The 22,076-nt window shown below is 38.5% G+C and overlaps 2 protein-coding genes across 3 annotated transcripts; one reads left to right on the top strand and one right to left on the bottom strand.

The window, feature by feature from the left end:
- Positions 1 to 535: 535 nt before the first annotated feature.
- plekhg6 (pleckstrin homology domain containing, family G (with RhoGef domain) member 6) lies at positions 536 to 17,997 on the top strand. Of its 2 annotated transcripts, none has more exons than XM_017415346.3 (15): positions 536 to 698; positions 3,971 to 4,187; positions 5,693 to 5,779; positions 6,047 to 6,184; positions 7,372 to 7,467; positions 7,632 to 7,682; positions 7,934 to 8,083; positions 8,610 to 8,720; positions 9,699 to 9,848; positions 9,939 to 10,073; positions 10,760 to 10,879; positions 10,966 to 11,098; positions 11,177 to 11,292; positions 11,807 to 13,263; positions 17,258 to 17,997. In XM_017415346.3, exons 1-15 carry the CDS (start codon positions 679 to 681, stop codon positions 17,421 to 17,423), a joined length of 3,147 nt encoding a protein of 1,048 aa, XP_017270835.1. In that variant the 5' UTR covers positions 536 to 678; the 3' UTR covers positions 17,424 to 17,997. The 2 variants fall into 2 exon arrangements, with proteins under 2 accessions (XP_017270835.1, XP_037836439.1); XM_037980511.1 differs by lacking the exon at positions 536 to 698 and adding an exon at positions 721 to 3,135.
- On the bottom strand, positions 17,524 to 20,429 carry LOC108235416 (lymphocyte activation gene 3 protein). Its single transcript, XM_017415419.3, has 8 exons — positions 20,259 to 20,429; positions 20,052 to 20,172; positions 19,713 to 19,936; positions 19,220 to 19,474; positions 18,847 to 19,134; positions 18,511 to 18,747; positions 18,270 to 18,388; positions 17,524 to 18,107 (listed from the first exon to the last, which is right to left on the bottom strand). The coding sequence occupies exons 1-8, from the start codon at positions 20,305 to 20,307 to the stop codon at positions 18,012 to 18,014; spliced, it is 1,389 nt and encodes a 462-aa protein (XP_017270908.1). The 5' UTR covers positions 20,308 to 20,429; the 3' UTR covers positions 17,524 to 18,011.
- Between the last annotated feature and the right edge of the window lie 1,647 nt (positions 20,430 to 22,076).

Here is a 22,076-nt window from a genome sequence, read left to right as displayed (position 1 = left end):
TCAGACGGAAGCACTTTTATCCCGCTGAACACTGTTTTTACACTCTTTGTTGGTGTTATTCTCTGTTTTTTAAAATAAATGTGCTGTAAATGTCTATGTCTGAGCTGCGTGTGTGTGTTGAGGAGAAGAAAAGGGGAGAAATATTTGAGGATGTAATTGTGTATCTAACTGCAGGCACGCTGCCAGTCTGCATTCCAACATGAGGACTTTTTTTTATCTCAATTCTTCTTATAGATATGAGAAAAAGATCTATGTGTTCCTTAACCAGCTATGATCTTTTCATTTTTTTTTCTTTTCCTGTGGTTGCATTCCTCTTTAACCAAACATACTTTTCAGTTTTTCCATTCTGCTTTATAAACCAACTCCCCGATTTCCCTCCTGTTTGCTCGGGGTGATCAATAAACCTGATTGACACGGAGCAACGATGGCTCTTCCTCAGAAAAGGTCAGTCACCACCTCTGCTCTATTAAGCTCCTTTCACTGCGACACATCAACCAACCCCGAGCACTGATTTGCTGGCTGCAGAATCCAGTCGTACCCGTCGGACCGGGTGCAGAGAGAGAGCTGGGTTCGCAGTTGAAAGCCTGAGGAGGGAGGGACCCGGTCAGGTGCAAGAGAGAGAGAGGCAGGAGAGGAGGAGAAAGCTAACAGAAACCAAAGATGACTGCGTAAAGCAAAATGGATCCAGCCAAGCCCAGGTAAAGTCTGGTTTTTATTTATTTAAAAAGCACTGATTCAGAGTTAAGAGTTTACTTCAGTGTTATCCTAAAAAGGGACACAACGTGGTTGTTTCCACCTTATTTGGTCACACTTGTGTTTGGATTTGTTGATTGGTTTGTTGATTCATCAAGGCTGTAAAAGTACCAGCAGGTCTGTGACTCTGGTGCTTTGTCAGGATCGAGACAGTGATTCAAGTCCAGAATAATTTAAACATTTCACCATTTTTACTGTGTGACACAGACTGCCACTGTAAACAGGCATTATAATGTGATGAAAGCACTTTAAAGTTTAGCAGTGCTCCATGAGCAGGTTGTTTAATGTGAGTGTCTTTCATTTTTCTTCAAACTACTCAATCCTAATTACAGTATCGCTAAAGCCTTCCTCTTGCTGTCTCCCAGCAGCAGAATTGAGACAACTTAGTATAAAAGCAGCACTTTAAAAAAAATGGTGAAGTGGTTCACTGATAGTCATCGGCCTCCTGAGAAATGAGATAAATTCTTTTCTGTAATTTAAAGCCACAGCGTGAAAAGCTGCCAGCTGAGTCCAGAAGTGACACAACAACCTGCACATTTGTGTAACCAAAGCTGGAAACACGTGAAACTGTGTGTGTCCAGTTCTAACCGCGTCTCTGTGTGTTCAAAGTGATTACACGGTTGACTCCGCTGTGCATTTATTCTGTCGAAGCAACCAGCAAAACAGAAAACCACTGGGTAACAAACATTGTAGGTGAAAATGATTTCCTCTTTTTTGCCTAAACTGTGGAACAGGTTGTGTCTTTCTTCCTTTCAGATACTTCTGTTTTGTTGTTGTTGTGCTTCTGTTGCTTTTCTGCATTGTCATTTCATTGTCTCAGTGACAGCAGAGAGATGCTTTTTAGCAAAACAAAACGAGTCAGTCAGATATTTTTTAACATTTCTACTTGTTTATGTCAAAGTTTGCCTAACTGTTTCTGAGAAGTTTTCATTGCATGAGTGACTTGTTTTTGAATTTTTTATGCAGAAGTGTCATAAGATCTACAAAAAATTAATCAGCCATTGTTAATCTTTCTTATATCTGCTTGTATTAAAAAGTAACCAGGGCCCTCAGGTGTTCATTGACGTAGGATACCTCCCAGGGTTTCTGGCTCTGTCACTCAGGGTTGGTTTGGGCCAAACTATAAAGCATAAAGTTCAGTGGGTGTGTTTGCATTTCGTTTGACATCTTGTCACTGAATTTTGCTTTTATTTGCTCTTATATTGGAACAAGATCTATTTTTGACATCAAACGCTGTGTTTGTGAATACTGCTGGTGAAACAAGGAAAACTACTTCCTGTCGGTTACTTATGAAACAAAAATGCGACCTGTGACAATCACACCCGGCTTTATTTTATATTTTAGCTTCAGGCTGAACACCACAGCCCTCATTCTTTTTAGTACATGTCTTATTTTATGCACCAGTGATCCACAACAGAAGCCATCTCTTGGTTTAATCAGAATCAAACCCAGAATTCAATTAATCAGAATTCAATTAATTAAAAAATGCCACTTTGTAGAAAAGATGTTAAACTAAACAAGCTAATAAAATGCATCAAATTTTCATTTCATATCAGTTCCTCATCCTGAGAATGCAAAAAGCAGCAGGCACAAAAAAAAAAAAAAAGGAGAAGTAACAGCAAAACCAGACTCCAAATGTTCGGCCATCTGTCGGCAGAAACTGAAAATGGACACAAACAAAAACAAAAAAATATAAAGATATTTATTTGTGCTTTAGGAAAGAATAAAACATACAATCGAAACACAAAGTTATTGGCAGCAATGTTAAACAGGGATACCTCCAAACGTTCTTTTAAAGGGTTTTCCAGATGGGGGCCACTGAGAATCTCGGGTCGGCACACCAGAACTAAAAGCTGTAACAGAATTTAAAGATCTTTTTTTATGTTGTTGTTATATGTAGACGTTTGGAAAAAGATAGCAATATGGGAGTTAGGGAATCACCAACTGATATTCTTATATTTTTGTTATTTAACAGTTCAATGAAAAAATAGTTGCTTTTATAATTAAACCTTCGAAAATAATGTTATTCTCAATATCAGCTAATTTTGCATTGGCTGATGTCCAGGAGGGCGGCACGGCTGGGTAGTGGTTAGAGCTGAAGCCTCTCAGCAAAAAAAGCTGCTGGTTTACTTCCCGGCCTTTCTGTGGCGAGTTTACTCCGGGTGCTCAAGTTTCCTTCCACAAACCAAACATATGCATGCTAGGTTAATTGATAACTATAAGTTGTCCCGAGGTGTGAGTGAGAGCGTGAATGGTTGTTTGTCTCTATTGTTTCTATCTGTCCCTGTGATGGACCTGTGACCTGTCCAGGCTGTCCCCTGCCTCTGTCACAGTGACTGCTGGAGATGGACACCAGCCACATGATCCTGAATGGAAAACCAGGTAAAGAAAATGGATGGATGGGTTTAATCGATGAGCTGTGGCAGCCATCTTGATTTGGGTTGACTTATAAAGTTAATCAGGTGAATCTAACAAGGTTGACTCAACCTTGTTAGATTTTTTTACCTGGATTATTGAGCATGCATCAGGACATTTTACTCAGGTGAAGATGTACAGTAAATCCATCCAAGAGCTTCTTGTGGTTCATGAGATGTTTCGCTAACAGAAAGACATGGTTGACTCTAACAGCTTTAAACTAATGTACAACACTTGGAGTACGTGCTGTGACTAAATCTCAGCTATAACCATGCCAAGTTTTAGCTCAATGTAGGTAAAACTGGTTGAATTTGTCCGTTTTTGTGTTTTCTAGGGTCACTTGATTTGGATTGCATCCAAAAGTTAATCGGTCGTAGATGTACATCCAATGATTATTTCTTGAAAGCTTCATTAAATCTGCCCAGTGATTCATGAAATATGTTGGTAATAGACAGACAGACAGACACAGGCAATAACATTATTGTCCACCTTCACCTTTTGGTGGCGGACAAAAAACAATATGCATATAAGACTGCCTGGCCAAGGCGGCCAGCAAAATTATTGGGTCTTTTTTGGTGGTTTCTCTCATATTATCATACACCTAAAGAGTTGACAAATAGCTTGAAGGAGTGATCTCTATGGCTTCCCTTCAGTTTCCATCTTTAAAATGGCAAAGAAACGGTTGCTTCAGTCTGTCTTCTATTCTCTGTAAAGGCTTTCTTGTGACAAAATAATCCAAGTTTCTTCACGCTCCACTTTTTAAAATTTTTTGCAGTTATTAACTCTGTGTGTTTGCCCTCAGCCTTTCCTCAAAAATGCCATATATCAACAACGGAGGAGGGGAGAATGGAGCGTTAATAGAAGAACTGATGCTAAGGAGAGACAGCATGAACGGAGAAAAGCAAAAAGACTCAGAAACCAGAGAGTCGGATGTTGTTGACGGGACGACGGCTGCTGTAGAGATAAACCACAACCGCAGGGGGTCCGTGGAGAAAAAGTCCATCCAAGGCACGATACAGGCAAGTGGAAGGAGAAACAGATCATTGCACTGTAATACCTGTTTTAGTTGCATATATAGGATTTATTCAGTGAAACTGCAACACATTTCAAGCAAAATGTTTCATCCCAGCACATTTTAACTATTTATAATCTGATCTGAAAAAATACAGACATATTAGGCTATTTCTGAGTAAAGAAACATTATTAGCAAAAAAAAAACAAGCTGCACAAAGATATTTTTTGAAAATATTTCTTTGGCAAATTGGTATTTAAATGATCTAAATGAAATACTTCTGGGTGTTTTATGTGAATTTGTTTTTAGGCAAATCAATGTGTTCATCTAATTTTATAGGACTGGTCTTTTCATGAGTGTTAGACACGTTTTTAGAAGAATTAGGACAAATTTCAAAGAGAACAAAAATTAAAATGCTGCCTAGATTGCATAATACATTTACTGTTGCACCAAATTAATCTTTCAGTCGTTAAAATCAGCTCCATTTATCTTTATTTGGCACAAAAATGCTGCTCAGACATTCACATGACACAGAAATGAGCATTTAAAGGGGTAGTTCAGATCTTTTGAATTTCAATTCTCTTACTCAGGTAAGATATTAGTCGATCATAACCTTTACAAGGAACCACATTTCAAGAAATCAGAACTAACCCTTCAGTATTAAAATTGGTCATCTTGTAATTTACACAAGGCTTTTTTGGTGTTTTATACTTCCCACTTATATTGGACTTTTTGATGATTTACAAATAGATTACTCATTAGTTGGCAATCACTTTATACAGCATAAATTATCATTTATAAAACTGTTATAAACATTGTTCGTACATCACATCAGGCTTAGCGTTTAGCAAGATCAGGTGCTGTGTTTTTATTCATCCAGGTAAACATAATTTATTTCTAGTATTACATAAATAACTTTATAAAGGTTCATAGTGCATACATACAGCTAACTTACTGACAAATGTTTTATATTTAACATTTAAATGACTAAGAAATGGAGAATAGTGTTTGATCTTGCCAAATAGTGATCCTGCTTCAGTTTTATGAATGATAAATAATGCTTTACAAAGTAATAAATAACCTATTATAAAACATTTATGATGTTTTTATAAAGGGGCCCTCATTGTGAAGTGGTACTGCTTTTACTTTTGCCTTTTAAAATATATTATTTTGAACACTAGAGTAATGTTTTTTTTACTAAAATGCTAAATGTATAAATTTTGCTGGCTCTGGAGTTCATTACTGATGCACCACCGAAGAATGTAATATAAATCTACTTGGACGTTACTCATCCTACTGTATTTAAGTTAAAAACAAAATTAATGAGGAATGTAAGACGATTGTGACACTGTCAGAAACAAATTATGGGTAAATGAGTATACGTTTTACAAACATATATATGATTTTTTTTTAATCATTGTTGATGTTCCTGCAAAAATTGATTGTGGTTGTTTGTTAAACGCCCGGCTTGAAATCTACACAAATGTCTGACGTAATCTTTTTTATTTCCAGAGGAAAGCCAAGCACTTTCCAACTCTGGGTAAAGGAGGAACTTTGGTAGGCAAATCCAGAAGAACGGTCCAGGGCCTGTTCAACCAGGTAGTGTGTGAAAACCGTCTGAGGTATTAAGTTGTCTCTCAAGAAACAGATTTAGACATGCTGTAACCGTGTCCACCCACGCAAACACCTAAATCAATGCAGCACTAACTCGTTCTGCTCCACTAGTTCACTTTACCAGACCGCAAATATTCACGACATCCTTATAGCTCTGTGGAACCACTGGTGCGTTGTAACATCAGATTTTCTTGTTCTCCCTCCCTGTCCTTTGGGTGTTTTTCTTTCGGTTGCATTTTTTTTTTTTGGCAGGAGCGAGACCAGCTGGATGTGTTCAAGCAGGAGTTGGAGGCCTTTGCTGTGCCAGACAACCTGAAATGGAGGTGGAAGGAGGAAAGTCGTGGAACCACGCTGGAGCAGAACTGGACAGATTTAGTGACTTCTCACTCGGTAAGGAGTTACTAATATTGTATTGTTGTTGTTTTTGAAAACAACAGGGCCCAAATTAGGATTATTACTATTCCAACATAAATATGCATAGTTAGTTCCTCTGTTACCTTTTTGTTGTTATAAAAACAACACAAGGTTAGCTAAAATTAGTCCCTAAAAATGTTTCATTATCATCTGCTGCCATGAAATATGATGATGATGATTTTAGGGAAATTCTCAGAAAGCAAACAATAGATGGACGTCTAAACTGATTAACCTTTGTTCAAAATGGCCACCACTGCTCATCGACCTTAGCCAACACAAACATGGCTGCAAATCAGTCAGTTTTTTAGGAGTTGAGCTAAAATTTGGTGTGGTAGTAGCTGAGAGTCATCCCCAACACATACTCGGAGCACTAACAGATCACACAAAGCCTTAGTTTAAAACTTTGGCATGTAAAGTAGCATGTGACATGCATTCTTTCAAGGAACTGCTAAAATCTTTCACGCTACCCTTGGTAACATTTTCTCTGGTTGCCCCAAGAAAACATTTGAATTTGATGAGATCTGGCCCTCCAGTCTGGAACAGATCGAGTCTCTATTGCTTCTCATTTTTGCTTAAAAAACTGAAAATATTTAGTGAAGTCTTCTTGTGACAGTTACTTCGAAGCCAAGAAAATGACGTCTTAACTCCTCAGTAATCACTTGAGTTAACGTTCATCAGAGTAACAGTCTTGTTTTGTATTTTCGTCTTATTGGTAGCTGTATAATCTGAGTTTTGTTGATGGCTTTTAAGCTGTTATAATGGAGAAAAATTCATAAAGAGGCAAATGCTAAAATCTTTTAAAGTTTGATCTATTTTTCTTTTCATTAAAGTATGTTTATTCTAAATACTATATAATGTTTCGAGGAAAAGGTGTTTGATATTTCTATGCAAGTGATTTGACATATTACATCTAAAACCCAGGATTGACCTTTTGCTAGGACCAAGTTTATAATTTTAACCCCTTTGTGTAACTGAGTTTGACACCCCTGCTTTAGAGGATTCCTATTCCTTTATTTTTATAAAGATTGTGGTCATTTTCCCCGCCCCTCCTTGTTATGTAATACCTCCTCAGTGTGCACATATTACACATTCTCCAAATATCATTACCATACCTCTCCTTCATGTTTCTCTGTGCTCTCCCTTTGATTTGACTTCATAAACAGACGATGAGTAAGATGCAGAGGAACCAGCAGGCGGCGCTGTGGGAGTTTGTTCACACTGAGCTCACCTACATCAACAAGCTGAAGATCATCAAAGACGTGAGATGTCTCTCTGTCTCTCACTATGGAACCCCAGCAGTGCCAAAGACATGTGACTTTTCACGTGTGTCTGGCCTTCTGGCTTTCGATATCTCTATGTATGTCAGAGCGGAGGAGGGATTCTTCGACAGGATGTTTAATAAATGTGTATCTGCCTTTCACAGTTTGTGATCTCAGCTCTCCATAACCTGCACCAGCGTGAATTTCTCCAGGAGGTTAGTCTGCAGAAAGCACAAGTTTGACTGGAATACCACAAAGCTGCTGCACAACATACACACATATCACGCAGGCCTATTTTCCACTGCTCTGCATACCAGCTGAGACAGAATACAAGTCGAGAGAGCAAGTGGAACAACGAGCAAAACAATGTGTTTCCACTGATAAGACGGAAAATACCACAGAACAGGGTGGTTAAACGCTAACACTCTGATTTTTATTTTTGACCTGGCTTCTTCTTGTAACGCAGGTGACCCCTGAGCTGCTTTTCTCCAACCTCCCCGCTATCCTCCAAGCTCACCAGCTGTTTTGGCAGGAAGTGGTCTATCCCATGCTACAAGAAGTACGAATGACGGGCAAACCTTTTGACCCCACGAGGCTGGAGGCTGGTTGCCTGCAGGTATGAGCTCACTGTCTGCAGGTCACAAGTTAAATCAAAGTTTAAAATAAAAACAACCATCGCTGACCAAAGTGCTGTGCAAAATGTGAACATGAAAGCAAAGGAGGAGAGCTCAAATACAATAAAAATACACATAACTCAAACTCAAAGCATCTCAAAGGGCTTCAGATGTGTTTTGAAATGTACAAATATTTTCCACATTTAAAGAAAAAAAGTTTTGGGGGGTTCTTTTTAAATATATATATATATGTTTTAAATGTATAAATCTTGTTCATTTCAACTTTCCATTGTATGTGAAGTCACAGTCACATCCTGTAAAAACACCCACAGTTTAAAGTGTGGGCAAGATAAAATGTTCCTCTTTCAGGACACAAACATAAAAACAATCTTCTGTTTTCAAAATCTGCATGAAATTGACATGCGCAGAAAATGAGATGGTTTTAAACTGAAGCAGCAACGGCATTAAAGCGGTGTTTAAATGAGAATGTGAGTCTGCAGGTCTGAGTTGTTTGTCTTTTCTCTGCAGTTCCGTGAGCGTTTCTCTGCCTACCATGATTACTGCTGGGAGGAGGAGAATAATCTCGACTTTGCACGCAGGCAGATGGAGACCAATCCACAGTTTGCTGCTTTTGTGCAGGTATACCGAAGCAGTCAACTCCAGCAAGCCCGTTAAGCATATTTTCAATATTAAGGCTAATAAAAAAATGCTCAAACGGCTTGCTGCAGTATCAGTGCTCCATATGATGAATGTGACACTGAAAAGCTCCTCACTGAATAAAATGCATAATGTTTTGTTTGCAATGTTTTCATAATCATGTGGGCGACTTGTCAAAAGTGCTTACTGGCTAAAATAATCACTTGTTACACCAACATATTCTGCAAATGATTCAGCCGAAAGAGCTTTTTAGATCACCAGTCTGAATAACGGACGTATACGGAAATAGAGGGACAAGCACGTCCTGAATTAACAGAATGAGCTTTTTTTATTTTGTTCTTCAAAGGTTAGTGATATAAACTTAGCACAAAAAGTAAAGAACTTTGTGTTTGGTTAATAATTTCTTTATTCTAACAGCACTTCTTGGCAATAAATCTTATAGCAGTGGGAATCCTATTTATTTCCTCATAAATGAAACCACATTTGTTAGGAAAATAACTTGTGGGTTGAGTGTGTGGATCACGCCCATAAAAAACTGACCAAATCTTCTCTGCCAAACACCTTATTCTGATACTGACCTTTGTTTGGTGTCATTTATTGAGTTGAATGATTGAAGTCTGAAGATACAAGACATATTGGCAATTAAACAATGTATTCATTTAACAAACAGTGGCCATAGTAGCATGTGGAGGAACCATACCCAGCCACAACAGCCTGGCTCCAGCTTGGTCACACACTGCTGTGGGATGGCATCGTATTTTTCAACTAGACTTTGTCACAAGCCAGCCTTTGTGGTTGTGTTGCTTTCTCTGAAACAAATGCCCAAGTTGATCCCACAGATGTTCAGAGTGGTTGAGATCATCATCAAAAGCATGCCGTTCTATTTACATAAAAAAAATTACACTGCGGTTTAAAATACCTTCTTGAGACCATTTTTCTGTGTTTTTTTAATGTGTTCAGTGGGTGGAGGAACACCCGTTGTGTCTGCGGATGCGGCTTGGAGACATGCAGGCTAAACCACACGTGAGGATCACGAAATACCCCCTGATGCTCCTAAGTGTGCTCGAAAACACCCAGGAACCTCATGTGCAACAGGCTCTCAGAAGGATGGTGAGGATTTGGTTCTGCACAAAGACTTGTCCTTCGCAGAGGCAACGTATTTCCCTCACACCAGCCGTCCTTCTGTTTGCTCCTCTCCAGCTGTCCAGCGTGAAGAGGTTTTTAGAAAGCATCAACGACTACATGCAGCTGAAAGATGACGAGGTCGCGCTCTCCATCTCTGCGCAGAGGTTGGAGGGGTATGAGGTGGAGGGACTAAATGAAGAAATCGATACGGTAAAAAAAAAAGCATCTACGTGACCATTTATTGTCTCTTTTTGATTATTTGAACAGTTGTTTTAAGTCTCTGCAGTTGGTGTATATTTTATTTTGTTGTTGTTTTGTGTCTCTTAACAGCTGATTTATATGTTTCATATCATTTTATATTTTTGCGTCTAAGTAGTTTGTTGTTCCTAAATGTATTTTTATTGACATATTTCATCTGTTTGTAGTTCATTGTTCTTCTGTGGTTTTTCATTTTAGTTTGTTACAGTTTATGTGTTTTTTTGGCTCTTTTTGACCCACTTTGTACTTGTTTTGCAACTTTTTTGTACTTTTATTGACTTTTTAACCATAATACTAACATTATAACATATTTTTTGTTCTATAGTAAAATATTTTACAGGTACTAACTGCAAAATATGAAATCAAAAACATTAAAAGAGTTTATCCTGAACTGTATCAACTAGTTCAGTTTGAAAGGGTTTAATCCTTTGGTTTTCCAGATATATTCAATGCAGTTTAGAAATGTGGGTCCACATTCAATGTAAACAAAGCAAAGGTGAATCTGAGTGCTGTAAAAGGGTCAGAAAAGGGCTATACGCCTTAAAATAGAAGATTTTCAAACATACGAAAGCTTAGGTTTTAGGCGATCTGAGAAAGTATACAGAAGCTTGTCTCTGATGATTGTTTGTGGTCGACAGTACGTCAAAAAGGTCTGCCAGTTCGACCTCACGCTCCCCATCAGAGGAGTGGGTCCTGAAGTCATCCGTAAGCTGCTGCTGGAGGAGAACCTGAAGGTTCGGGGCCGAAAAGACAGCAAAGTGAGCCAACTCGTTGCTCTCTGTTTTTAAACGGATATTTTCAGTTCAGTTTTGTCATATTGTCTTGTTTCCTTGTCGTAACACAGCTGGACCTGGTGGCTCTGCTCTTCTCAGACGTGCTCCTTCTGACTAAAGTTCAGAAGAAAGGGGATCGACTGAAGGTGGTCCGACCTCCTCTGGCCCTTGACAGGATGTACTGCTATACACTGAAGGATGGCTGTGAGTGACGCTCTGACAGGACGGCAGAAACTTGCATAAAACAATCTTTTAATATGATTTTTTGGGTCTTTCTCTCAGGTTCGTTTGTTCTGGTGGAAGTAGGTGAGCTTCAGTCCGCCATGAATATCCTCATACTTGTGGCGAGCAGCTCGGATCGGTGCTCCACGTGGGTCTCCACCATCCACCAGGCGAGGGTAACGTCTGACGCCTTCATACCACAACTTATAAAAACAATATGGTTGCAGTTTTAGGAAAGGCAAACTTTAAATTATCTCAACAAGCCGTAGATTGATTGTCTTTAACAAATATAAAAACATTTCTAATCTAGAAATCATGAAGGAAATCTGGTGATAACTTGTGCAAACTTCTTCAAATGATTTAAGTGGAAATATTTACTTAAGCATCATCAGTGAGGACAGAAACTCCCAGACAGTTTAAAATATCTTAACAGGGTTCAAATATTTATGCAATGCTGAGATAATCAATGTCATATCATTTTTTTTTCAAGTAAAAATGTATATACAGCATAAAAAATGTTAAATGTTGGAGCCATTTAAAGACAAAGATTCAGATTCACAACTTATGATTAAATTAATAAGCAAATGTACGCATTTTTTGAAGAAGTGCCAGCTGCCTTGCATGTCAAAGTTTTTAATATAAATCTAAATCCGTTGAATGCTTTTTTGACTGCTGTTACTTTATCGTCAGGTAAACCTGATGAACCTGAGAGAGCAGAAGAACAAAACGAAAGAGCTTCAACTGAAGACCAAACCTATTGAAGACATCAAGATGGAGGACATGAAATTAGAAGAAAAACTTCCAACGATGCCAAATAAAAAGAGTTTAATGGAGGAACTTACTGATGTTTTAAACAAGTATCCCACAATAAATGGATTTATAGAAGCAGAGCAGAACCAGTCTCCAAATGAGGGCCCCACGAACAACACTGTATCAGGTTTAAAGAGGAGCAACAAAGTCAATAAATTAGGTGGTCTGGGTCAGTGGCAATTAGTCAAAGGACCTGAATGGATAGAAATGGAAAGAAGAGATCTGGATGTAAACCAGTCAGAAGAAGAAAACAAAATTGTTGAGACTTCGATCAGTATGAGGTCTCCTCTTGTTTCAAAATATAATAATTTCCTTCAAAATAAACCTCCAGATCTATCAGGAACCAACAAAGTGAGACGACCCAATTTTCTCCCACATGAACTACCAGATGTTGACTACCCGACAGATGAAGAGAGCACTTTATCGCTTCCGCAAAAGCCTCAAATCTCCAGCGACATGTTTTCAGGACCGCAGGGGGACAAAAGAATATTGACAAGGAGCAATTCAGATTTGCAGCTTGTGACTCAGGACAACCGGGAAAACTTCTCCAGTCAGTCTGGAGTTTCAGACGCATCTCTCGATGTCTGGAGCTTCCCGCAGAACCTAAAGTCTCCCAGGTTACAAAAGAGGAGGCACGGGAGCACAAATCCGAGCCCCTCGACCACGATATTGAAGCCGTTCCTCCAGGACTCGGGACGACCTGCGTCTGCTTCAAACAGCTCTTCGAATTCAGACTCTGAGTGCAACACAAACATCAAGAGAAACTCTCTTCCTGCGGCCTTTGGCTCCGATTCCCAGCAGGTGCCCAAAGTGAGCCCCAAGCCGAGCTACAACACATACCTGAACAAGTACCACAGAATCTCTCCAGACATTCAAAACCTTTCTGAATCTGAGCTGCCAGATATGACCCCCCAGAGCATAAAGCCTAAAATGAAGAACCTGAGGAGTTCCTCTAGTCCCAACATGATAAACGAAGGAAGGCAGCCGGTCCGTGGACCCTCCACTAGCTTGCACGCGTCCCCTCAAGAAGACGACCCCTCCAGCTCAGGATTTGCTCCAAACGCCTCTTCTGTGGAGGGCCTCTTGGAAAGAGCCAAGGAAAGGGGGAAAGACAAAACCATCCTCAAAAGAGAGAACAATGTAAAAACATCCACTCTGAGGGCCAAGTACCAGACTCATTACCCGCCGTACAATCCTGCCCCCTCACCCACACCCAGTGAGGGCGGCAGAGACACGGAGGACAGGGAGGTGAAGCTGATCAGACCCAGATCCTCCACGGTGAGCATGAGGTGGAAGGAGCAGCTGGTGGACGGGGATGAAGACGACAAGAGCAGCAGGTCAGTATAAAAAAGTCTCTTTAATTTCGTTCATGCCATGCCCTTTGGTTAATCAACATAATGTATAGTTTATAAAAAAGGTTTTGCTTCATATAGTAAAGTTCTACTAACACATTAATGTAAATTTAAAAAAAGGCAAAAACCAAAAGATTTCAACAGATTTCACAGAAAAAAAACCACAAACATGTTACATGTTTACAGGCTGTGGTTTCCCAGGATTTTGCAAAGAAATACTACAGTATAAATGCTTGAATAAAAATAAACTCGTCAAAGTCCTTTTTGTCTTGAAAAACGGAATGGGTGACACACCCATGCGCTTTTTGGTTTGGTTTCGAATTCAGCAAATCAAATAGAATAATTTCTCAAGAAGTTTCCAAACACAATGAAGCCAAGTATTAAACGGAAATAAAATAGATGAAACATCACTTGCAATTAAAAAAACCCTGCAGATTTCTTAAGTAGACCTAATAATAACAGAAGTACTGGTTTAGTATTTACTTTCCTTTGACAAGACAAAGGTAAAAAAAAAGATGTTGCTGGAGTTTTTCAAATCTTACTCTAATGTTATAATTAACTTAATTTATTGTAATTACTCTCCCAAGTTTGTTTAATCCACAGAGGGTTTATTTTTAAAAGTGGAGATCTGACTGGTTTAATTTGTGAACCTTTTTTTCATCTTGAAGTTTTGTAAAGACTGTCCTAATGAATAATGTAGATCAATTCTACGTAATGAACATAAAAAAATGATCACATCTGTCAAAAGGGGGGATTGTTTCAGTGAAAATGGAACATTTCTGCTGCAGTTCATCCGTTCATTTACATGAAAACAGCAGTCGGACTATCTGACACTGAAACGTTTTGAACCCTGGTCTCAGAGAGAAACTTTTCAGACCCTCCTTTTGCATCTCAAAGGAAGTTGCAACGTGTTAAATCGCACATGCACACGACAGCTCCAGTCATTAGCTGTCCTGCCCATGCAGGAGTACATCAACAACGGTAATAATGGCGGACAGCGGAGTGCTGCTTATGTTCCTCACTGTTTTCAACATGCAGCAACAACCCAACCTCATTGTAAATACAAACTAAAGTCCATGTATTCACCAGTAAACAGGGCCTTAGTTTAGCAATAGTTCAGACATGTCGAGAAGTCTTATCAGCTGATTTATCGCAGACTCTCTTTCAGGCCTTCAGTCTGCAGATCAAACAACCAACCGCAAATTAGTCGACGATTACATTTACGCCTCCTCTGCAAGCTTCTTTGCAACCTAAAATTTCAAATGAGAACAGGCTGGAAACATGTAGAGACTGTGCAAAGAAAACAGTGCGTAAAATGAAAAAAATTTGAAGAATCTGGAGGATTTTAAGTGTTAAAAATGCAAAGCTTCAATGAAAATGGACACCTGTAATCGGTAACTCCTCAAACACAGGATCAAGTCCTGCTGCCATGAAGTTATTGATATAACCACTTGGGAAACTACTTTGGGAGAATTAAATACAAATAACACAATGTCAACTCACAGATTCACTTATTGAACAAAATAGGAAGCTTGTGTTAAAAATCCAGAGACTTTTAGTAGCAATGAGTCCAAAGTCCAGGCTCTGTGGTGGAATGGGGTCATTTTGTTTTTCCAACGTGAACTGGCCGACCTGCAGTCCTGACCTGTCAGAAAGTGTGCTGAAAACTCTAAAATAAAATGCAATAATATCACACAAATTAAAGCATTGCTTTAACAAATAAAAGTAGAAAAACTGTAACAAACATGGCTGAAACACTTTGTTGATTGGTGCTTTTATTGCCAGAACCTTCACATGTTGCAGGACGAGGCACTGATAAAAGCATTTTTTTTTATGTGTTACAGTTCAGAAAAGTAAAATTAATGCATAGCAGTAGCTGTCTTTTGTTGTTAATCAGGTTAATAATGAGAAACAAAGCTTGTGAAACTCTGAAAGCCACAGATCAGCACGTAGATTCATCTGCAACATAAAGTTTTCCACTGACCTCAACTTTTACAGACAGTTCGTGGCGCGTTTGATTCAACTGGTGATTATCTGATGCTCAAACACGCTTTGCTTGAACGCAGTTTGCCAAAACAGATACTTTGTGCCATGACTTCAAACCCTCCAGCAGTCTGAGCGCTTCGGTTCACGTGTTTAACTCATTGTGCCATCAAATCAAGACATCAATGTGCAGTTTTTCTGCCTCGTTTCCATGATTATTTGGACTTTTTGTCACACTTTACCTCGTAATGAAATGGTAGCCTAGGGTTAATAATCAGGTAATTACCCTGCAGTAACGCTGAATACATCATGGTAATGTAGTCCTACTGACGTTTAGACCACAGAGGAAAAAGGTCCAATACAACAGGCACAGACTTTAAAGACAAGTTTGTTAATAGAACTGTCATATCGTGGTAATAATTCAATAATCAGCTAGCGGAACATTATCAAACTGGTGCAATATTGTGCTAATAAAATTGGCAACATAATGAAAAGCAGGGTAATGATTTCCTAATAATATAAAATGTATTATAAGAGATGTTTAGAAAAGTTTGGAGGGTAGTTTACTTTTAACATAAAAAAGTCTAAACAAGTTGAATATATTCACATTGAGATGACGTTTATGCTGTTTTGTCAATCGTTCTTTTGTTTTAAGATAATACTTTCAGTTATTTATTATTATTTACAACCAGGAAACATCTGTGGTACTTATTTCATGGTAATAGTACATTGTACTCTAAAACAAAAACTAAAACACTTGGAGTATTCCATTTAATGATAATTAATAAAATATGTACAATGAAAACTTTATACATTCAGAAACTACGTTAGCTACTTTAACTTCAACATAACTTCTGGGTTTGATATTTATTTTCAATGAGGTTGTTTAAGTTACTAGCATCAGAAAAAGGTTTTGTGTTGTTTAATATTTGTTTTTATGGTAAATATTACAATGAGACTTTAAACCTAAAGGTAATTTATCATTCATGATTATTACATGAAAGCTACCATAACTGGTTTCCTGTAACAGACAGCATCCGTCCAGTTTCTGCACCAAAACCTTCAAACAAAACCAACAAGCATAAAGATGTTTGACTATAGGAGGAGAAAACAAGTTTCCCTGAAGTGACAGCAGAGTAAAACATATAATATCATGTCCTAGCGTATCAAATCATAGTATTGTGTAGTAATTTAAAAGGGATGAATGTGTTTAATTACAACTATTTTTGACTTCTCACATTAGTTACATTTTGAAAATATTACCTTATTATTACCACATTTGTTCCACCTTATAGCAGTTTTCTTATCAAAACTTTACACTGATTGAAAAAAAAAAAGCTTTATGATCTTTAAACTGACTGTTCCTGGTGCATAAATCTCAGGATGTTAGTTTGATGTACTCAGTCTTAGTGGCGTGTGGTTATTTGGGTGTTACTTTGGTAAATAAACTAAATAACCTAAACATCAACCACATACTGACCTGTTATCTCGCTGTTACCACTGTATTACCACGCTGTAATGTAAAGAGCTCCAGGGATTTTTTTAAATATCTAAATCTGTCACACCTCCTGTTGTGAAATGAGTGTTTGGGCTGGTAGCAGACAGAATTTTCTGTGAGAAAGGAAATTTAAAATTCCTGTCTCACTCATGTTTCTAACCACAACATCCTGAAGTCCTCATTACCACAGTGACACATGAGACACATGAGACACAGTGAGACACAGTGAGACACATGTTCACACAACACACTTTAATGATCACTGCTAATAATTCAGTAGCTATAAGAATGTACTTTGATCCTTACAGTGATGTAGTTTTAGATTAAGTTTGAATGCAGAACTCTAATTCCTAGCTAAGAAAAAAGTCCTTTAACTTACTTTTGCTTCTCAGAAATGTGTTGCATTTACTGACTCTAAAATGCACCATCAGTAAAAACAATGGTTGCACCGTAAATGTTGAAATAATGCTCAGTTTTGTCGTTCTGTCTTTCTTTCAGCACCGTCTTTCTGGATGGTGAAAACGTGGACTGGGCGGGCTGGTGCGTAGATGACGAGGAAGTCCTGATTCACCTGAATCCTAAAGGTCCAGGACCTTCGGAGGGAGTCAAGCCCAAATGGGGTCTCCAAGAATGTCAGGAAGACGGCGAATGTAGTCAAGTGTAGCTTTACAGTAACTGAGCCGAATCTGAAACACTGAGCAATCGGTCTGCTCAGACTTTAGGCTGTCGAGCGTAAGATCAACAAAACGATGATTTTTCAGGAAATTCCAAAGCACATAAAGGTGTAAATAGATATTTGCAAACATAATAAAAGGTTGTTTTTATGCACAAATAATTTGACACGCAGAAAAAAATCTTCAGTGTGTAAATTTATGAAAACAAATCTTTTGTAATGTATGTAAAATAATGTAATATATTTAGAATAATGCAAATATTTGTGGCCAAAGTTTTTTTTTATAGTTAGTTTACATTTTATTTATGTCAATATTATCAAAATATTTTCATTAAGCAGAGGAATTTTGATTGTACAAAGGATTGATTTCTGTTAAGTGCACTTTATTTGTAAAACATTTTGAAACAAATATATACAGCTAATATAAAGCAAGTTTACAGTTTGAATTATTTTATAATTTGAACAGTTACTGCTACAAAAGTCTGCTCTAAGAATATTTACAAAGATCTGTGCAAATAAAGGCCTCCCAGTTTAGTGGAGGCAGTAAAGAAAAGTTTCACTCTTGTTTTGTTGTGTCTTTTATTCCTTCACTCGGTTCCTTTCTTTCTCGTCGCGCTCGTTGGAGACGGTGTGAACGATGGTCTCCAGCGCAGGATACTGGAAGATTCTTTTCCTCTGTGGAGAAAAAGAAAAAAAACAGAATTAATTATAGAAATGCTTAAAAACCTTATTTTACATGCAAGATTTTAGATCGTGTGTCAAAAAATGTGAACGAAAAAATTCACAAATTTCCCGTAAAGCTGAGCACAGAGTGTGTAAAAAGCTGCGTTTTCTTACCCTTTGGTGATTTTTGTACATCTGAGCGAGAACCAGCAGCAGAATGACGAGGAGAAAACTGAGTCCGATCACGGTGCCGGTGTTCCCTGGGGCACTTGATCTTTTTCCACTTTGACCACCTGAGAAAAAAGAACATAAAACAAAAGAAACATCAGCTAAACATTTTCCAGTGTTCCCAGTGATGATAATATTTATATTTTGATATTCAGCTTATTATAAAATCTAAAAGAAAATAACTTACTCATCATCTGAACCTGGGTGGTTATGTTCCCCAGAATGCCTTCTTTCCCATAGTAACGACACGTCCATTCGCCCCAGTTGTCCTTTAAGGAAATGGTAGGTCCCTCCACGATGGAGCTCTCCGACCTGGTGCCGTTGAGGTCATAGGTCACGTGGACCCACTTGTAGTCTATGACTTTGCTGGCGTCAGTCAGCTGGCAGGTCAGCGTCACGGAGCTTTTCTTGTTTGACTGGACAACTGAGGGGAGAAAAAAGAGATTTACAGTAAATGTTTCTAATGACAAAAAGTAAAAGATGTGATTTTTTTTGTCTTTGAGCTTAGGTAATGTAGACTTACTTTGAGCAACGACCAGCTGCATTTTTCGACTCAGACTGTGTCCTCTCACAGTCGCTGCACATCTGTAGTTGCCCTGATCCTCAAGCGTAACTTCCTGGATTGTTAAAGACTGATCTAAGGATGTCGAATCAGGAGACTTGTTGCTGAGAGCAGGACGTTTCTGGACATCTGTCTTCTCTAAAACCGCCCTGGTAACGGTTAACCCGGGAGAGAAGACGCAGGGGAGAGTGAACGCAGACCCCACCGCAGCATACATTTTGGTATCACTTTTGGATGGTTGGCTGATTCCTGTAAAAACAGAAATGTTGAGATTTTAAAGTAAAATCTACCAACTACATCTCTTAATTGAATTCAGTTTTTTTCAGTATCTCACCTCGAACCATCAGCGTTGCAGTTGCTCGCCACTCCTTCTTCTTGGAGTTAATTACACAGGTCCAGTTTCCTGTGAGCTTATCGCTCGCGCTTTCTTTCACGACACTACTATGACTGTTTGTGATCGATCCACTCTCAGGCAAAAATGGTCTGTTGTTCAACATCCACTTCATGTAAGCTGTATTCAGCCAAGGTGTTACACTACAAGTGACTGACACTATGTCCCCCCATACAGGCGCCGATGGAGAGATGGACACTGTAAGGAAGACAAGATGAGATGAGATTTATCATGTTCATTTACAGTTATCTGAAAAAAAGCTGAGTACAGTAATTATTCTGAGCTGTGCAGTGTTTACTTTGTCATTAAAAGGTTTTAACAAGCATTTCAAACTAAATATCTCTTGTACAGCAATCAGTATGTTTTGAGTCGATTGTTTTCGCTCTTTTATAACAATTTAGAGCAAGCGTGCACAATAAAAACCTCAGTTTCTTACCCTGAATAATTCGGAGCATGACAAAGTGTTTGTCAGTGAAATGGTCTCCAATTTGCACCGTACAAGAGTAAAGTCCTCCGTCCTCCTCCTTCACGTTGTTAATCTGGAGGCTGTAGTCCCCTTGAGCGAACTTGCTGTGAGGGCATCGCACGCGCTGGTTGCCCTTCTCAAGCCAGTTGGAGCCCCAGAACTGCAGACCGCTGCTTTGCTTTCTCCAGATCGTGCTGCATTACAACAAACACCCAGAGTCAGGGGTCATGCAGATATGACTGTGTAGAGATGGATTCATGGGGCTGGACGGAGAAGCAGAAGTGGAGAGTGGCTCAGAGGTATTCTTACCCGGTCTTGTCTTTGCTCCATGTGATGGCGGCAGGATGGCAGGGTGTCCTGCTACATTTACAGGGCAGAGAAGCCTGAGATCCTGCCTCAACAAGCACCTCTGCAAGCTCACATCTTACTCCTAGAGAAGAAACACAAAATCAGTCTCTGAACAAAAAACAATATACATTTTACGAAAAGGTTATGGCAAAACTGTTAAAAAATTACCCGACAGGAGAAGAAAGATCCCTGCGGAGATGATAACCTTCACCAACATCTTTATTTGTCGCTGCTGTTTTGAAACTTAAGCTTAAGTAAATCCTCAAACTTCACCCGATTCGGTCTTTGCTTTCCCTCCTGAAGGTTTCTTTTTCAATGTGCTTTCTTCTCACTGAGGTTACGAGGTTTATATATGAGGCCGTGGGTGAGGATGGAGGTGGCGTCCTGGGTAGTTCCTCTGACGATCATGTGACTTCAGCTAGAAGCTAGACTTTGATGCGGTCTGAATTTGTCAGCCTGGAAACTGTAAGGCAGAGATGTAAACAGGGAGCCCCACTTCCTCCCACGGATTCTCTTTACTTTTATCTGTTTTCTTCTTCTTCTAAGTCAAATACCCTCTGTAACAGATTGTGACGGTATTCATTTTGACAAAAAACAAACTATTCAGAGGATAAACATAGATTTGAATTACACAAAAAAAGGGGCAAACTACCTTTGTTGCAGTAAAAATTAAAATTTCTATATTGATATATTTTGACCAAATAAAAATGGAACTTTTTAAATAATTTTTCCACAAACTACAGCTTCTTGTTTACAAATATTGTCAGTATCTTTCAAGGAAGCTCTGGTTGTTGTTTTGAAACCGAAATGGCAAAACTGCAACACCCAAACCACCCGTCACTCATTGTACTCCGTCACTGCCAGTCATTTACGTTCACAAACACTGGTTAACGTTACCAAATCAGGGCTTCGGCAGGAGCCTGAGAATGAGCACAGCGATAACATGAATTCTGGCTCTGATAGATATTCATGAAAGTGAATCATCAGCTCCATTCTCATTTCTTTACTTTCCTTTTCGTCAACTCGAGCGTCCCAGTAATAGAAACAGGCCTACACTGCTGGGCAAATGTTTTGCATCAAATATTTTTTTCCCATTTTGCATTCAGCGTCAACCAGATTGTAGTTTATCGTAATCGTTGATTTTAAAAAACCCGAATATAAGAAGAACGTAGGTTTTAGTGTACTGGCTAACTGATCAGATACAGTGTATTTAAAAGGTCACGTAGATTAATGTAGGTTTGTGTTTGTGTTGTTTTGTCAGCGTTTGTCTGCTATTATCTGCACACAGTTTCCGTTCAGTTTGTGGTTAAACGTTAAAATGAACAGAATGAAAAACTGCAACCAAAAATTACTCAAAGTCTTTGTGTTAAGTCTTAAAATAGAATGACTTTAGTAAGAAATCTTTAGTTTTATTACTGTAATATATCTGACAACATGTTAACATGTGTCATACAATATAAGCACAATATAACATAAACTCATATGTGTAGAGTTTTAGAAGCCACCATATACAAATCATGCAATTAAAATTATTTTATCAGACATGATCTTATCAGGCTAGATTCTTCATAAATTGAATTAAATCTTTAATGGATTTTACCTTATATAACTCTAGTGGCCATCAGATATACTTCATACTTTGTCTCAAAATAAATTTTTTATCTTCGTTTAGGTTATATCACTAGATAAGAAAAGCTTAAGTCCTATTGATATCTTGATATATACTGTTTTTATATGAAACAAAGTACATAATGATAATTTTGACTTTCAGAAGACCAAAATGGTGAACAGTGATCCGGCCAATCAGAGAAGAAGTGAGGAGCAGTTAAAGGTTGTATTGACCTATCATGGCTAACGTTTTGACTTGAGCTTCATGGACAAACCACAGGGGCATTAAGTAGGATTTTATTCCCCTTCTGCATCTGTGCAAACTAGTCGCTCTGCAGAATATGTGCAAAATAAGAACTTTGATTAAGAGGAACGCAA

The sequence above is a fragment of the Kryptolebias marmoratus genome, linkage group LG16 (assembly GCF_001649575.2).
Source record: "Kryptolebias marmoratus isolate JLee-2015 linkage group LG16, ASM164957v2, whole genome shotgun sequence".
Taxonomy (NCBI): domain Eukaryota; kingdom Metazoa; phylum Chordata; class Actinopteri; order Cyprinodontiformes; family Rivulidae; genus Kryptolebias; species Kryptolebias marmoratus.
The sequence above is the reverse complement of the archived record's forward strand: the minus strand, read 5'-3'. Positions and strand labels throughout refer to the sequence as shown.

What these genes read in the sequence shown, in the direction of transcription:
- LOC108235416 (XM_017415419.3), bottom strand. Translation starts at nt 20,307, where the DNA reads ATGTTGGTGAAGGTTATCATCTCCGCAGGGATCTTTCTTCTCCTGTCG. An exon ending in GATCTTTCTTCTCCTGTCGG is followed by an intron (nt 20,173 to 20,258) that starts GTAATTTTTTAA and finishes TTTCTTCTCTAG; the next exon opens with GAGTAAGATGTGAGCTTGCA. An exon ending in CATGCTCCGAATTATTCAGG is followed by an intron (nt 19,475 to 19,712) that starts GTAAGAAACTGA and finishes TCTTCCTTACAG; the next exon opens with TGTCCATCTCTCCATCGGCG.
- plekhg6 (XM_017415346.3), top strand. Translation starts at nt 679, where the DNA reads ATGGATCCAGCCAAGCCCAG. An exon ending in CCATCCAAGGCACGATACAG is followed by an intron (nt 4,188 to 5,692) that starts GCAAGTGGAAGG and finishes TTTTATTTCCAG; the next exon opens with AGGAAAGCCAAGCACTTTCC. An exon ending in TCCAGGGCCTGTTCAACCAG is followed by an intron (nt 5,780 to 6,046) that starts GTAGTGTGTGAA and finishes TTTTTTTGGCAG; the next exon opens with GAGCGAGACCAGCTGGATGT.